Source organism: Chiloscyllium plagiosum, chromosome 28 (assembly GCF_004010195.1).
Source record: "Chiloscyllium plagiosum isolate BGI_BamShark_2017 chromosome 28, ASM401019v2, whole genome shotgun sequence".
NCBI lineage: Eukaryota > Metazoa > Chordata > Chondrichthyes > Orectolobiformes > Hemiscylliidae > Chiloscyllium > Chiloscyllium plagiosum.
The window spans coordinates 42,084,425-42,102,788 of NC_057737.1; the positions used below are offsets into that span (position 1 = coordinate 42,084,425).

An 18,364-nucleotide genomic window follows, 5' to 3' on the forward strand; every position below is an offset into this window, starting at 1 on the left:
ATCCTTGTGAGCTCTATCCAACTCTTTCTTAAATGAATCCAGAGACTGGGCCTTCACTGCCCTCTGGGGCAGAGCATTCCACACAGCCACCACTCTCTGGGTGAAGACGTTTCTCCTCATCTCTGTCCTAAATGGTCTACCCCGTATTTTTAAACTGTGTCCTCTGGTTCGGCACTCACTCATCAGTGGAAATATGTTTCCTACTGCCAGAGTGTCCAATCCTTTCATAATCTTATACATGTCAATCAGATCCCCTCTCAATCTTCGAAACTCAAGGGTATACAAGCCCAGTCGCTTCAGTCTTTCAGTGTAAGGTAATCCTGCCATTCCAGGAATTGACCTTGTGAACTTACGCTGCACTCCCTCAATAGCCAGAATGTCTTTTCTCAAATTTGGAGACCAGAACTGCACACAGTACTCCAGGTGTGGTCTCACCAGGGCCCTGTACAGCTGCAGAAGCACCTCCTTTGCTTCTATGGGTCTGGATCATTTGACAACTTAGATATTAAGAGTTGCTAGTGTTAGGGAATAAATGATTTCTGTCAGACTCTAACAACTGGCATTTATATGGCACTTAAATCTAATAAAATGCTCATGAGTTCTGTCAAACCAAAGTTGGTACCATTCCACAAGTTTAGGTCTGATCAAAGATGCAAATTTTGATTGAAGAGATTCAGGGAAGATGTTTTGAGTCCTTTCTGGTCATTCAGCTAGCAGTGTTGAAAGATTAAAATCAGCTGCTGCAGAGGCTGGAATTATTGGGCGAGGGACCAAAACACCCTCAAAGCTTTTGATTTGCTGCAGACTTAGTGTGAGGCTCCATATGTAAAAATGAAATGAAAGGTAATTTTTAGTGGATAGCTTTCCTTTATCAACTTGACTAGTTTTGTGTATGCTGTGGGAAAAATTTAATGAGCTGCAATTCAGGGTGTGCAAGAGATGCATGTATTGGACTGATCTCCAGCCTTCTATCACTTTCTTCATTGAGCGTTTCTGCACAGTACGAGGGTTAAGCTTTTTTTGCCCCACTAGTTAAGATTGTGCTGCTGTTTTTCTAATTCAGTTTAATGTCCAGTTCTAGATTTTTCAGTTATCAGTCTCCATTTACAGATCAGTAGTGTAATTATTATAAATTCCTGTTAAATTTTATTTAACAGGACTTGAGCCAGCATTTATTGTTCCACCACTAATTGCCTTTTGAGAAAGTAGTGATGAGCTGTTGTCAGTGTTTCTGTCCACCCACTTGATGTTCCAGCATTTTGACCCAGTGATAGTAAGGTACACCTCCACATAATGAGAGGCAAACATAGCTGTTGTGGTGGTCTGATGTTTGTCTTTGTAGGAGGTAAAGGTGATTTGGGTTTGGAAAGTCTTGTTGAACGAAGAGCCTTGGCAAGTTGCTACAGCACAGCTTGCAGATAGTACTCTTTACTGCCATTGCATAGCAATAATGAAGGAAGTGAACCTTTTAAGGTTGAAGTGACAAACTGATGGGCTGTTTTGACTTGGCTGATGCCAAACTGCAATCATCCGGGCTAGTAAATGAAATGAATGAAAACCTGATTTCCTAAAGTTGGGAATCTCTACAGCCTGGACCAACATTTTAATTGATGATAGTGAGGTTGATTAAAACTTGATGTATTTGCAGAGCCACACTGATTATATGTCTGGGAAGATCTAGTCTTTGTTCTTTCAACAGACTGCAGCATTTGCACTCTTAAGTTTTAGATTATAATAATAGTTGGAGAACATTTTGACATATTTGAGTACTGCTCACACTTCTGGAATGCAGCAGTACTTCTGCGTCAGCAATACAGTGGCTGTTAAAATCTGAATTGTTGATATGTTCCAGAACTTGGATGTGTTTTTATAAACAATGAAAGAAATGCAGTCCAGGTTGTTGGAACTTGTGGCATCTTTGAAAAAGGAAACAAATTGTGGAGGGGCAGGGGAGGTTACTTTCCTGCAAGCCAGGTAGAACAGAACCATTATTCCTGATTTAACTTTGATTGTAACCTCTCAATTATGTGTTTCTTTTTCCTGCCCAGTAAAGGTAATTTATTACAACAGGAATATCTGCAACTCAAGAGCATAGTTTTTTAGGCATTTAAATTTGAGAATTGCATTGATTAATCCTAAGGCAGACATTTGCACAAACTGGTTTTCAGTGCTGTATTGCCTTTCTGGCATCACTGTATTCCCCAAAGCCCTCCTCTTACTCTTTGCTGAAGAATATCTGTAAATAGTTTTAAATTGCCTGCAGAAATATGAAACAGCCCATGACCTGTAAAGTAAACTTGTGCATGTTGGGATTGATGCTAACCAGTGGTGGTCGTGGAGAGATCTCTTGCTTGAACAAGAGTAACAGATCTTCATAGTGGGTGGCAGTCTGAGGACCCCAAAACTGCCTTGCTCTCTCAAAAAAAAAAATCAGTGAAGTTGTTAAATCATACATTGAAATAAAGTCTATGTTTAAGGCTGGTGCACGTTGAGCTTTGGGGGGGAAAAAAAACCCTCTAGTCCTAACCATTGTACTATTTAGTGACTATTCCAATTACTACAGTCAAGTCTGTAATGCTGAACTGTGAAACCAAATGCCATGCAGAGTGATAACTTGAGTGTTAGCATACTGAGGATTAATCTGAATATCAATAAATAGCTAACAGTTTTATATCATGCAGTGGTAATATCCAGAGGCCCAGGTTCAAATTCAACTTGCTCCAAAGCAGTTATAATATTTCAACAGATTTATTGGAGAACACAGGAGAAACGATACATTTTTACAACACCACGTTTTATTCTGTAGTATGTTACCTGTCGTTAATATCAGCTAAAATAATGAAACTAAAGACATAGAATTAAAAATATCAAACTTTTATTTATTTCTAGGGGACATAGTCTGTCCTTTTTAAAAAGAGACAAAGAATGAACTGATTGCTAGAGTCTACAATGGGCATTAAAAATTTTGTGAGCATCTCCGTTTTATGCCTTGGTAGTTTTTGGATTGTAAGAGATAAATAGTGCTTCAACTTGTTAAAGTTTTTCAGAATTTACTGCCTTTTTCACAGCCGTAGAATGTTAATTTCACAGAAGTAGTCTAGATATCTTTTAATCAGTCTATTCAGATGTGTCATGACCTCCTGGAGCGGGTGGGATATGATAATGATCACATGGGACAGGGGCCTGCACCAATTGAGCACTACAGAAGTAATTAACTTGATGTTTGATAGCAAAATTGCCTTGGAGTCAGTTATTACCTTAAGTCCCATAGCAGAAGCTTCCGGATAAGATAGAGGTTGTCAGTTAGTGCGATACTGAGGGTGTACTACATTGCCAGAAGAGTCCTCTTTAATATTCTATTGTGGCTGTGTGTGGGGGGGGGGGGTAGAAAGCAAAACGGCAATGGCAGAGAATTAACTTTGGTATCCTGACTAAAGGGTTTTCCTTAACATCACCTAACATTAAATGGGTATTGATCTATTCTGTTATAGTCATTGTGATCATAGTCGATCATTTGGTCTATTGAAGCCTTATCCCTTCTGCCTACCTGTCTTACACAACCCTTGGTTCTCCTGTAGATTCCTTTTAAAAAGCTAACAGTTTTGAATATATTCATGAACCCAATTTCAACTGTTGTCTGGATGAATATTTTAAGCTAAAGCCTAAAGGAATTTTCCTGTGTTAAATATTAGATATTTTTCTCTTCAGATTGCATTCACTGGTTGTAGATTTGCCCCAGAGGGGGAACATCTTATCATTGTGTTCCCTATCAAGCCCTTGTTTTTCAAACCAGTCAACTCTCATTCCTTTAAACTCTGATGCCCATAGGCTTAATCTTTTCTCATCCGACTCATCTGACAAGCCTGACATCCCAGAAATAACTCATTGAAGTTTCATATGACTTATTTTCATTGCCAAGAAGACCAAAACAATGTAGTAGTCCAGGTGCATCCTGTCCAGTTGTAGAATAACTTCCCTACTTTTATGCTCTGCTCTCCTTGCAAGTTTTGCCTCTTGCTGTTCAACTATTCTTGAACTTTCTTCTCTCCTGCTATGTTTGTTGCAATCTACCTTTACAAAGCTTTTGTCTTTGGTGTGTTTGCAATTATTTTTAATTGCAGGAGCCAATTCATGCTTGGTGTTATTGCTAGACTATTAAATTAGAGATTAAAGTAACATCCTGGGTTTGAATCCTACCAGTGCAGATAGTCGAATTTGAAATCAATAGTTATTTGGAATTAGATTCTAATAGTCCTGAAACTTGTCAATAGTTGGGTAAAGCTTATCTAATGTTCTTAGTTGGCCTGACTGTGCTCCCACGTGGCTGACTCTTAACTGTCATCTGGGTAACAAATGCTGACCCAGCCAGTGCTAGCTCCATCTCATGAATGAATTAAACAGTAAATTCCCATTCTCACCCTCTAAGCGATCAATTCTCATTTTAGCTCCTCTCTTCCTTTTTTTAAATATATGTAAATGAAGGCTGAAGATGCCACTGCCAAGTGCGTGGCAGACCTGGGGCGTGTATATGAGGCGTGGAAAGGTGCAAAAATCTCAGGCAATTGTAAAGTTGGAGGGATGGAACTTCTAATACTTTCACGCAATTTAAGATTTGGTCTAATGTGGTGCGTCAGAATGCTTTCTGCCAGGATTTTGGAATCACTAGTCTTACAAAAATTATGAGCATAAATATGATACATAACCCAGACATGCACCAGTCTCACCTCACAAGGTGCAGTATAAGTACAGTCCAAATCCTGTAGTCACGCCCTGCACAATCACCAAAGTATTGCCAGTTTAAAAGCGGACTGGGCGGTGACTTGTGGTCCCCGTTAGCTGGCTGGGTGGTGCTAATAACTGCTGTTGGTTCATATTCTTTCTGATGACTGTTCCTCCGCAGCCAAAACACACACACACGCCCCTTAGCATTCTGGCTGCTTGTAAAGTCAAGCTCCTGGCTGCTGAAGAGAGAACAGGGAGCTCTGACCTGACTCTGATGTAGTTGAGGGAAGAAAAGTCGGGTTCTCCTCCCAGGCAGTTGCGCCCTTTCCAAAATGCCTGCCCAGATTTCACTTGAACAACTCACCCGGTTACAAAACAACCCACTCCTGTGAACGGACTTCTATTTCTGAGGTCGGGGGCGCATAATGACTTTGCAACATTCGCCCCGGCGCCCCTCACCCTTGAAAGTGCTGAGTGCTGTTCTCCTCCTCATTCCCTGGAGTCCGTGTGCCCCCCTGGAACAGGGACCCGAGAGGGTTACAGCGAGCGAACCTGTGCGGCTGCAGGCAACCGTGGTATGTATCCTCTCACTGGGCTGAATCCGAATCCGATCGGGTCTCTATGGGAGGCAGGTTCCAGCTTCTAGGGTCAGTGATGTTTTAGCATCGTGACTGACTGACTGAACTCTTGTCTTGCAAACAGAAACGTCCCCCTCTTTCTGTCGTAGCTGGGCTGCAGAGAGCCGATCTTCTGTGTACAAACCTACTTCTCTTTGTAGGAAGACGGAATCTATTTATGGGGGAAGGGGCTCTGTATAACCGAGGATTGATCTGTAGGATTGCATGTGATAATGTACCTCTCTGGTTGTACTGTTCCTGTATGTTTGATGACAGTTAGCTGTATACTAAGGACTCTTTTCCAGTTCTGTTCAGGGACTTGCCTCTATTGTAATACCCTGTTATGATCACGGTCTCCGTTGAGTACCCAACTGAGGAATTATTTTTACTTCTAGTCGGCAGTGAATCTACTTGGGACCTTAACTGAGTTTCATGTATCCCCAACTCACCTCAAATCTCCCATTCTCTTCCATCCTCTGGTGAAATGATACTGTTCAGTATCAATATCACCGAGGGCTGAAGGTCTTGAGGAGCTGCAACCAGTTCCTAGGTCCTCACTCCTCCACCAGGAGTTACTGATGAACAATTGATTCTTACAGCGAGAGGATCATTATCCCATTGTCAGCTCTCTGCACGTTGTAAACTCAGTTAGTCTCACTGTGTTGCAGGGTACTTGCTGGGTGTGGAATAATGCTGTGATATTTTGGAAAGTTTGAAAATGTGCATGTTTGTTTTTTGAGCAGACTCTGGTATCTGCACAGAGATGGGTTTGCTATGACCGGGGGAGGCGTGTGTTATGCCTGGCCTGGCCTTGGGAGGGGATGCTGGATGAGGGATCCTGTTCCTGGTCAACGGTGCAATGGAACACCAAAGACAAAAGCAAAAATACTGTAAATGTCTATATTTTAAAACAATGTACTGAAAATACTCAGCAGGTCAGGCAGATCATTTATATTATTTAATAAAGTAAGCACACATGACTGCGTAACCTAATGTGCACCAGTTTCACATCACAACATGCAGTATAACTGCCTTCCAAATCTGTCGCACCCTATTCTTACGCCCACAGTCCTTTACTTATCTTTTTGTTCAGCTGTGATCTAGTTGCATTGTGAAATGGGCTCGAAGGGCTGAATGGCCTCCTCCTTTGTTCCCATTTTCCCACAGTGACACAGCTTGTTTGCTCCTGTTGTGGCAGGAGCCAGTCCATTTCATTTGCAGCGCCCCACCTCAACCCCACTGAGAGCCCCCACCTCACCCCCACTGAGAGACCCCACCTCACCCCCACTGAGAGGCCTGCTTCCACACTGTAGGCATTCTATGATAACATTGAGATAGGCGATCAGCCATGATCATATTCAACAAAAGGCAGAGGAGATTACACTTATCCCCCAAAGCATAACACCAACTACCTAAATTTCTCTCCAGCTTGTTCCCCTAAATACCATCGATTTAAATACACCTCAGTCATTCTGGAAAGGTGGCAGTAAATGTTCGACTTCAGCTCCTTCACTGTAGGAAAAGCAGAATCAACATGGTTTGCATCCTCCAGTCAATGTAGGACAACCAGCCACACAAATGCAGTTCACTGCTAGTACCACAACACAGACTCAAACAGTATTGACAGTTTTTTTTGGGGTGGGGATATGGCGTTTGAGTAAACCCATGTAATGAGTATGATCAGTTACTCTGTGTTAATCATTGCTTTATCAGTATGTCTGATATCTGGCCAGTTGTTGCACTGGTTAGTCAAGGGAATGTCTGAAAGATGCAGGAACAGAAAACGCTGGGATTATGGAATGGGTGAGTCAACATTGAAAAAGCAGTGACATGGGATTTAGTGCTTTGGGTAAGACCCTCCATTAGAAAATTGCCTTTTTGCTCCCATCACATCATCGGCATGAAAATTGCACAAAGTCACTTAAACAAAAACATGTTCAGTGCAAAGGATTATAAATATTTGACAATCATTCCATCTCGCTGTTCTGCTGATCTTCAGAAAAAACCAGAGCTTGGTTCTTGTGGTTTAATATTGTCTGGAAAACTTTCTTGTATTATTACTGTTTTGTAACTCACTTGACAACCAGTGATTTGTTTTGTATACATAAGCTCATCACTCCAGTCAGCATTAACCTCCCTACGGTGAAATTCTGATGTGTAGATCCAAACTATGACTATCCTTTGTTACTCTTGCAGTTGTCGTATCGTAAGTCAGTCATAGTATGTGTGTATTGTCATGTGTAGGTTTGGAAGAGGAAGAATTAGTGTTTTGCATTGACTGCAGTTAGGAGAAGAAATAATCGTACAACTAAACAGAAAATGGTGGCAAACACTCAGCAAGTTAAGGGTAGAGAAACTAAGTTGATGTTTTAGATTGCTGAGCTCTCAACAGAGCAGCAAGATGTTAAGCAGGTTAAGTGAACAGAGAGCCAGAGGGACAAAAGGGCAAGAAAGGATTGAGTACGTGAAAAGATGGCGGCATAACTGCCTCACAATGGATGGAATCCTGTCTCCTTTAAGAATAATGGCAGTACAGGACCATTTTCAAATCCCGATTTACATTCCTCACCCAACTCATTGACAGCTTATGAGATCTTCCAGTTCAAAGGTAGTCTCTGGAAGTGCTGTTCAATTGAGGAGGGGAGTCCTGTGGCAGCCTCCATCTTGAAGTGTTTGAGGAAGTCTCAATCTTTAATTTGAGGAGTTATGTAGCTATGGCAACCAGCCTAGGCCTGTGGAGGGGATGCTTCTGCTGCTGCTAGTGGTGGAATGAGTGAGTGTAGGAGGCCTTGTCACCACCTCCACCACGCCTCACCCCACCTCAGGCCTGAATGCCAACAAGCCACTGGCTGGAAGACCCCAGTAGAACCCCAATCTGTCTACAAATGGCAACTTAATGATTCAGAGCAGCTCTGTGCCACTGCCGGTGGTGAGTTAGTCTCTGTGCAATCACCAGGAGGTGCAGACATTTTCTGGCAGCTGATCCACACCCTCATTTCCACCAGGTCCTGTTTAAAACCCACCTCCATGTGACCAGGTACAGTAGCTTCCTCCCAGTTTGTTTGAGTCTGTGCTCTAGGAGAAAGTGAGAACTGCAGATGCTGCAGATCAGATTAAAAAGTGTGGCGCTGGTTAAGCACAGCAGGTCAGGCAGCATCTGAGGAGCAGGAGAGTCGAAGAGCTTACGCCCAAACCGATGACTCCTCTGCTCCTCGGATGCTGCTTGACCTGCTGTGCTTTTCTAGCACCACACTCTCGACTCTGTGCCCTAGAACACCTCAAATATAACTGAAGCAGAGAGTTCATCAAAGACTGTTGAGCTTTCAACTTTATTCCTTTATTTTTCTAGTCTATATTAAGAAGTACTTTAATGTTAACCATTACCTTATTTCTCTATTTATCTACTTATTCTATGAAGGTAATGCTCAACTCTTTAAGTTTGTTTCTTTTACTGCTTTGTACCTAAGCTGGCACTGTGTGTGGTGATGTTATATACTTGAGTACGTGACAAAATCTAACATTAATATAAATTATTTTTTTCATTGGCTTCCTGCTGTGTAAAACCAGAGATACATGGCATCATCCTGGCCAATGGGCGTCGACTTGACAAACAACCATCATCCTTTCTTCCTGTAGCACAAACTGTTGTCATTGCTTGAAATTTGGTATCCTTGAATGTGTTCTGATACGTGCAAAAGGAAAACGTTTCAGCAATGTGTTAGTCCTTTCAGTAATAATGCTGAAAGCTTGAAGAATGTGAGAAGTAGAAAAACTAAGGCCAGTGAGTAAGGCATTGAAACAAAAACAAACATTGCTGGAAAATCTCAGCAGGTTCTGAGGAAGAGTCACTGGACCCAGAACGTTATCTCTGATTTCTCTCCACAGATGCTGCAAGACCTATTGAGATTTCCCAGCAATTTCTGTTTTTGTTTCAGATTTCCAGCATCTGCAGTTCTTTCTGGTTTTGTGTTAAGTATATACAGCGAGTGGCTGAGTTATACCAAGTGGGAGGTTTCAGATTCACTTCCTAGGATTGTGCTTTGAGCTGTTCCAAGCCAGATTCCAAGAACTTGGTCTGGGATCTCCCAGTTGTCCCGAATCCACGCCATTATTTCTCAATCATTCAGCCTCACTGCAACACACACATTGCTTGTGGGAGCTTGTCTTGCGCAAATTGATTGCTAGTTTCTCACATCACAACAGTCAGTACACCAGTGTTTTACAAATGTTGTCCCGTTGTGACCCCCCCCCCCCCATGTGAATGGTGGCTACTTGGGACCTTGGCCCTGTTAGATGTGTCAGCCAGTTGGAGACAAGACAATATTTGATTTAGAGTCATAGTTATAGAGCGGTGCAGCATGGAAACAGACCCTTCGGTCCAACTCGTCCATGACAACCAGTTATCCTAAATTAATCTCGTCCCATTCGACAGCATTTAGCCCATATCCCGCTAAACCCTTCCTATTCATATACCCATCCATATGCCTTTTAAATGCTGTAATTGTACCAGCCTCCACCACTTCCTCTGGCAGTTCATTCCATACACACACCACCCTCTGCATGACAAAGTTGCCCCACAGGTCCCTTTCAAATCTTTCCCCTCTCACCCAAAACCTATGCCTTCTGGTTTTGGACTCGCTCACCCTGGGGAAAAGGCCTTGGCTATTTACCCTGTCCATGCCCCTCATCATTTTACAAACCTCTAGAAGGTCACCTTCAGCCTCTGCTGCTCCAGGGAAAACAGCCCCGGCCTATTCAGCCTCTCCCTATAGCTCAAACCCTCCAAACCCTGGCAACATCCCTGTAAATTGTTTCCGAACACTTTCAAGTTTCACAATATTTTTTCCCTATAACAGGCAGACCAGAATTTGACAGGGAAGATTTTGCTGTGTTCTCAATTGTTTCCAGTTTGATTACTATTCAGTTTTTTTTCTGAAAACACCACCTTCAGACTATGCGCAGTCCATTTCTCCTGAAATGGAGTTCTCCCATTTACCAAGAAAAGTGGTTTCGACGGTGTAAAGTGTTGTCTTTGTACACAGTAGGTTTTAAGTGCTGTTTTCCTCCACCAATAGGGGCAGTGTGGTGGCTCAGTGGTTAGCGCTACTGCCTCACAGCTCCAGGGACCCGGGTTCGATTCCAGCCTTGGGTGACTATCTGTATGGAGTTTGCAAGTTCTCCCCATGTCTGCATGGGTTCCCTCTGGTTTCCACCACAATCCAAAGATGTGCAGGTTAGGTGCATTGGCTAGTTAACATGGTGTAGAGGGATGTGTAGGTTAGGTGTAGTAGTCAGGGGTAAATGTGGAGTAATAGAGTAGGGGAATGGGTCTGGGTGGGTTACTGTTCAAAGAGTTGGTGTGGACACAATGACCTATTCCCACTCTGTAAGGATTCCGTGGTTCAGAATATGCACAGACCATTTCTCCTGAAGTGGAGTTCTTCCATTTACCAAGAGAAGTGGTTTTGATGTGATAAAGTGTTGTCTTTGCCCACAGTGGGTTTCAAGTGCTGTTTTCCTCCACCAGTAGGAAGCCCTGTGGGATCTAACCACCCTGTGGTAGAACTGGATATACTAACAAGAATGCCAAGATTGAAATAGTGCACAACGCAACTGTATCATTCTCTCTGAATATGTGTGTGTTTTGTGGTTGCTGCAGTTTTCTGCCAGTATAAACTGACATGGGGCTGAGAACTGACTGGTAATGAGGTAGGTGAGGCTGTGAAAGGAGAGAACTATCAAACATTGCTAAAAATGCACAAACAATTATCAATCCTCGTGCTTTTAATTGGCCCTTTTTCTGTGCTTCCTAATCAAATGACTTCTGGGAAAATTGAACATGCCTCTTTCTCAGAGTTGAGTATGGGAAATAAGCTCAAAGTGAATAAACCTATATTAACTCCATTATGATACCACGATCATATTACTGCAACACTAGTTAATCTGCATGTGAATGCTGCTGGGTTCACTAAGAGAAGCATTTACAGTGGGCAGTTGTAGAATATTTTTGAACAAAGGAACAGATTCACGTTGGCTTTGCATCCTCAGCTGCTGCTGAGGAAGGTGGTGTCCTTCACTCAAGACCATGTCAGCTATGAGCAGGAATTATATCTTAAAACAACGAACTGTGGATACTGGAACTCTAAAACTGCTGGGGAAACTCGGCATCTGTGCAGAGAAAGCAGAGTTAACGCTTCGGGTCCAATGTGACCCTTCTTTAGTTCTCCCCACAAATCTGTTGAGTTTCTGCAGCAAATTTCTGTTCTTGATTTGGGAGCAGGATCTGGCTATGTGCTCCCTCGAGTCAGCTGCACCCAATTCAATACCATCGTCGACTTAACTCCACAATCGTGCCTGGAGCTTTCACGCTCTGATTTTCCTTTACTACCAATTTCAGTCATTCATTTGACTTCTTCAAAGGGCAGTCCATCATCTCAATGTGGGATGTGACTCACATATAGTCCAGACTTGACCAGGACGCCAGATTTTCTGAGAGGATGGGAGAGAAGAAAAAGGTCATGGCCACTAATTCTAAACAGCAGGCTTTTAGAAATGAACTCCAATTCTCAGACTGTTATGCTGGGATTTGAACTCACTGGAATATTAGACCCCTGGATGACTAATCAAGCAACATCTCTGCATCCTCCAGTGTGTTCCTGCTACCAAATGTGTTGTGGATTATTTATGGTGACTTTAATAAATATTTTTTTAAAAAAACTGGTGCATCTTTGACAGAGGTGATTGTGTTGTGTAGGTGACCATGCTTTCAATGCAGTTCACTTGTACCATTGGCGACTTGCCTGCACGTTTCAGCTGCTAGCAGTTGGCAGTGAAGCCATCAGAGGGCAGCACTGAGGTTGCTGCATTAGGACATGTTCTTACCTAGACACCACTAGCTAGCACTTAACCCTTCGAGCACCGGCTTACTGAAACTTCCAAACATGCAAAACGGGGTGCAGCATTTTCTAAGTTTTGAAAACACTGGTTTAGTTTTGAATGAAAGGAAGAACAAAATTCACATTAATGCTGCAGGCAGTTCGGAATAAATACAGACAGAACTGGATTAGATAGTATTTGTGGAAATCTAAGAAAAACAGACTTTGCCACTGAAGCTGCTGAGTCTTTCCACTTCTATGGGTTTTTTTTTCTCATTCACTCGCGGGACGTGGGTGAGTGATTTTCTGTCCACCCGGTGTAAGGACTAGTGCACTTGTAATGACTGGTTAACTGGCTAGGCAGAAGTGGCTACTGCAGATGCTGGAAATCAGAGTGGTGCTGGAAAAGCACAGCAGGTCAGGCAGCATCCGAGGAGCAGGAAAATCGACGCTTCGGGCAAAAGCCCTTAATCAGGAATGACTACTGACTAGTCAAGCTTATACTCAAGAAATTTGATGTCACAGAAGCAAAGAGCATCCATCAAGTGCAGCCATGAGTTTTGACATTTCATTTACCCAAACTTTACACATCTCTGAAACAAAATAAACATGATCACACGCTTAGCAGTTATACAAAGGAGAGGGACTAGAGTCTTCAATATAGGGTATATAACAGGAGTGGTAAATGTTGAGAGTCCTGAGAAACATACGGCCTAGACGTGGATTGAGAAAACTCAGGCTGGTTTTCTATCACATGAATGGTGACTACAAAAGAAGCAATTCTTCCACATTAGTTTGATAAAATATTAATTGTCTTGTCAGGCGGATGTCTATTTGATTTTTAACAAAACAAAATGTGTGGTTGCCTGATCAGATACTCCCTCAGAAGTTGCAGCCTTCATTAAGAACAGACGGTATCTCCCTCCCATTTCCCTTTGAGCATGAATCCAGATCAAGAGACCCACTTGGGTAGCTGCTATCAGTTAAAAAAAAAGGGTTATTGGACTCTGAGTGTTAGTTCGGATTCTCTCTCTACACACGCTGCGAGAGCTGTTGAATTTCTACAGCAATTTGTTTTTATTTGTTCCAGAACAGGAGAGCTGGGCGGCTGTACTAAGTGGACAAGGCAGGCACAAAAGTTGCAATCTGCCCATTCATTGACATGGCGGTAGCATGCACGTTGGCACTGCCCACTCCCTGTCATTTCAGGACACAGCTAACGCTGTTTGCTGGCTGCATGTACCAACATTGTAACTTCCCATTGTTTCTTAAAGTTAGCCTGTGCCTTCTAAAGGGGAGGTACATTGTAGATGCAGGGGATCCTGAAGAATTGAATCTGACAGTGGGTGACATGGTGGCTCAGTGGTTAACACAACTGCCTCACAGCGCCAAGGACCTGGGTTCGATCCTAGTCTGTGTGGAGTTTGTGATTTTTCCCCGTGTCTGCGTGGGTTTCCTCCGAGTGATCTGGTTTCCTCCCACAGTCCAAAGATGTGCAGGTCAGGTGAATTGGCCATGCTAAATTGCCCAATGGTGTGCAGGCTAGGCGGGTTAGCCATGGGAAATGTGAGATGGAGGGCTTAGTTTGGTCTGGGTGGGATGTTTTTCGGAGGGTCGTGTGTGGACTCGATGGGTTGAATGGCCTCTCTCTGCACTGCAACTTAGGAAAGAAAGAGGAATGGGGCAACCTGGCAGAGACCGATGTTCCCCCAAATTGTCATTTATGTTGCACCCCCTTTGAGTGCACAGTACCTTTAAATTATTTTCCATCACCACCCACCCACATGCGGCATCGAGAGGGCATGAATTGTGGGTAACTTGCAAGAATGGGAGCAACCAGCCCTACACTGCTGGCATGTAGTCCTTGGGACGAGATGGGGCAAGATGGTGTTTCTACCAGAAGGCCTTTCAATGCCTTCTTAGAGAGACAGAGGCAGTAAGTAGATATGCAGACTAACACAAGCCTTCAACCCCTCAGGAGCTGGATACAAGAAGTTCAATGACTGTGGGAGAGGTCGGGGTCATTGGAAATGTAAATGGGACTTGCATATCTGATTGCCACTGTCTGCCTTTCCATTGCCACACAAACAGCACGAAATCCAGACTGCTGTCATTGTGTCTACCATAGTTCAAAGGGGCTTGCATGTGAGAGTGTGTGTGTGTGTGTGAGTGAGAGAGAGAGAGAGAGTGTTTATGTCTGTATGTGTGTGGATGTGTCAGGGCACTGAGAATTGCTCAGGCACAGGCCAGGGGGAAGTGACTCCGATTTTGTCCTCGGCCCTCCCTTAGGATGACAGCATTGACAGTCCCCCTGATGGTGTTGCTGGTGATACCTACCTGCCTTTCCTCAATAGTGCAGTCTGAAGCTGGAGTGTGTAAAGCCCAGAGTGCTGTGGGGATGCCCCTACAGGGAGCACGTACAGCTCTGGCAGAAAGGTGGTCCCAGCATCTTCCTCTTCCCGATCTCCTCTTACTCCTTCTGGCATGATGTTCCCCAAACACTTCCAATATTTTATACCTGGATTGTTCACAAGGCTCCAGAGTGAGAAATTGGAGGTCACAGCAGCTGTTAGTGTGGAGGGAGGTGGGAGTGGAGTCTTGAAAAATGGTCAGTTTTTGTTTTTGGGCGGGATAGTCTTTGGTTCTTCACGTAACGAGGTGGATGCGGTTGGTCGGAGGTGTGGGGAGCAGGAGTGGTGAAGGAGCTGATGAAACGGCAAGGTTTCTGGGCGAAACAAAAACACCTACCGCCTCACAGGCTTTCATTCCCGCAGAGGTCACAGACATCAATCCATTCCACCCTGCCTGCCAACAGCATAACAAACCACAAGGATTTAGAGAGGCCTCGCAGTTTGTCAGAAATTCGGCTCGCTCTCTGCCCGACAGCTTACAACCCCAGAACCCAGTCATAGTTATAAGGTTATACAGTATGGGAACAGACCCTTCAGTCCAACTTGTCCATGCCGATCAGATATCCTAAATTAATTTAGTCCCATTTGCCAGCACTTGGCCCATATCCCTCCAAACCCTTCCTCTTCATATACCCATCCAGATGCCTTTTAAATGTTGTGATCGTACCAGCCTCCACCACTTGCAGCTTGCTCCACCCTCTGCATGAGAAAGGTCCCTTTTAAATCTTTCCCATCTCACCTTAAACCCTCTGGTTTTGGACTCCCCTACCCTGGGGAAAAAGACCATGTCTATTTACCCTATCCATGTTCCTCATGATTGTATAAACCTCTTTAAGGTCACCCCTCAGCCTCTGACACTCCAGGGAAAACAGCCTGTTCAATCTCTCCCAGAACTCAAACCTTCCAACCCTGGCAGTGTCTTTGTAAATCTTTTCTGAACCATTTGAAATAAAGATTAGATTCCCTACAGTGTGGAAACAGGCCTTTTTTGCATCAATGTGGATTTCAACAGTTTCCTCATTTCCCCTTCCCCCACCTCACCCTAGTTCCAAACTTTGCTCTTCCAGCACCACTAATCCAGAATCTGGTTTCCAGCATCTGCAGTCATTGTTTTTAGCCCAACAAGTTCACACCGACCCTCCAAAGAGTAACCCACCCAGACCATTTCCCTCTGACTAACACACCTAACCTATGGGCAATTTATCTGACCTGCACATCTTTGGACTGTGGGAGGAAACGCACACAGAATGTGCAAACTCCACACAGACAGTTGCCTGAGGCTGGAATCAAACCTGGGACCCTGGTGCTGTGAGGCAGCAGTGCTAACCACTGAGTCAACCATATCTTTTCTATAATAGGCAGACCAGAATTGAATGCAGTGTTCCAAATGTGGCCTAACCAAAGTCCTGCACAGCCACAACATGACACCCAACTCCTATACTACAATGCACTGAACCTATAACTATAAACCAGAGGATTGTTTTACCAGTTGAGAGGTTACCAGTGGTCTCATTCAGAGAATATATTTTATACTTCCTACTAAATGAAATATTTCCAAATTAAATACTAAATGTGGGTGATTTTGTGCAGTGGAACCCTGTGCTGTGCTATTTATCAACAAGATGGAGAGCTCCCTAGCTCTGTCTACGTGCTGCTGTGAAAGGTGCTGCTGTGAAAGGTGCTGCTGTGAAAGGTGCTGCTGTGAAAGGTGTTGCCCATGTTTGTTTGCTGGAGTCTGATTCCCACTTCATTCACATTGGATTCTGACAGTGAAGGTGCAGAGAGAGATGCTCATTCTTTAAGGCAGAGCTGGATTTGAACTCAGGCTCAAGGTGAAAGGCTTCATTGCTTTGTCTTGTTTTCTGAGATCTCTGATTGCATGTGGATCTAGACCGTTCAGGAGATGACGTTAGTACGGCGCTGGTGTCATCTGTCCTCAGAAGAAGAAGCCATGCTAGTATTTCAGAGAGCAGTCGGGGTTCTGTCCTGATCTCTCACTGGTAACAATCCTGCGTCCGCCATTAAAACAGATTTGCCTCAAAGCCTGTGGGCGATTTTTTTGTGTAAAATTGATGGCCACCTTCCCTTACATAACCTCAGGGACCATACTTAAAAAGTCAGCCAGAGGTTGGAACGTGTATGGAACGAGCTGCCAGAGGAAGTGGTGGAGGCTGGTACAATTGTAACATTTAAAAGGCATTTGGATGGGTATGTGAATAGGAAGGGTTTAGAGGGATATGGGCCAAATACTGGCAAATAGGACTAAGTTAATTTAGGATATCTGGTCGGCATGGACATATTGGACAGAAACATCTGTTTCTGCACGGTATAACTCTCTGACTCTGACCTGCTGTATTAGCCATCGTATCTATATAGCAAGTTCACTTCCCTTTCTGGTCAATGATAACTCCCAGGATGTTGATGGTGGGGGGGATCAGCAGTGGGAATGAGATTGAATATGAAACGAGGCTGGAGGATCTGAATGGAATACTCCCGTCCTGATGTATATACACCTTCCAACTCCAGTTGCCAATATTCGGTGCAAAGAACCATTCCTTACATTTCAGGATTTATGTTTTCAAACACATAATGTTCCATTGACATGCTGCAACTCTCTGTTCCTTCAGCATCTGCTGGTGACTCTGCTGCACCCAATCTTCCCATCTGCTAAATTTGACAAAGTATTATCGTAATTGCATTAATTAGGTTTGGGACATGGCATTCTTTCTATTTTACCACCATGAAGGAAGCGTGGAAAGTATTGCAGTTTTGGAAATTGTACTGTCTAAAATGGAAAAATAATCTTTGTAAGGCAGGAGGCTGTGATGTTTCCAATGTGTGGTAAATGTTATGGATATGGAAAAGTGTAGCATATGCAATACTTCATTCTTTGGTTTGCTTCGAAGAAACTTTTGTTCTGCTATTGATTCATTGGCCTGAGCTCAAAGAAATCACTTCTGTGGTGAACAAAAAGTTTCTTTTATCCACAACTGACACTCAAAGCCTAATAGAGAAGGAATGTGAGAGGGAATGCATGAATGCCGTATCAGGGCATATGCTGAGCAACATCAGAAGCACAGTACAGTTTTGATCTTAAAGCAGCAGGTTTGTAGTAGAAAGGGAATAAGTTTCTCTTCTAAGCAAAAACAAGAAGGCAGATTACTACCTGGATGTCTGTACTTTGGGAGAGGGGAGTGTGCAGTGGGACCTGGGTGTCCCTGTGCACCAGGTGCTGAAGGTAAGCATGCAGGTGCAGGAGGTGGTAAAGAAGGCAAATGGGATGTTGTCCAAATGGTATGCAGTTATATAGGGACCTGGTGAGGCCATACCTAGAATATTGTGTGCAGTTTTGGTTTCCTCTTCTGAGGAAGGATGCTCTTGCTCTGGAGGGAGTGCAGGGAAGGTTTCCCAGGCTGATTCTGGGGATAGCGGGACTGACGTATCAGGAGAGATTGACAGGATGTTTTCTCTGGAGATCAGACGAGTGAGGAGGGATCTCATAGAGACTTATAAAAGTGTAACAGGACTAGACAGGGTAGATGCAGGGAGGATGTTCCCAAAGGTGGGTGTGTCACAGTCTGAGGATTCTCCATTTTGGACGGAGATGAGGAGACATTCCTTCACCCATAGAGTGGTGAGCCTGTGGAATTCATTATCACAGGAAGTAATTGATGCCAAAACATTCAAGGGGCGGCTAGATATAGCACTTGGGGTGAATGGGCTCAAAGGTTATGGAGAG

The 18,364-nt window shown here is 43.7% G+C and overlaps 1 protein-coding gene across 1 annotated transcript in view; it reads left to right on the forward strand.

Annotated features, from left to right (window-relative positions):
* Positions 1 to 4,894: 4,894 nt before the first annotated feature.
* Positions 4,895 to 18,364, forward strand: part of mmp28 (matrix metallopeptidase 28) — a 98,958-nt gene continuing 85,488 nt past the window's right edge. Inside the window, exon 1 of the mRNA XM_043718782.1 lies at positions 4,895 to 5,297. Coding sequence (XP_043574717.1) covers positions 5,148 to 5,297 — 150 coding nt within the window. The 5' untranslated portion in view covers positions 4,895 to 5,147. The remainder of the gene's footprint in view (positions 5,298 to 18,364) is intronic.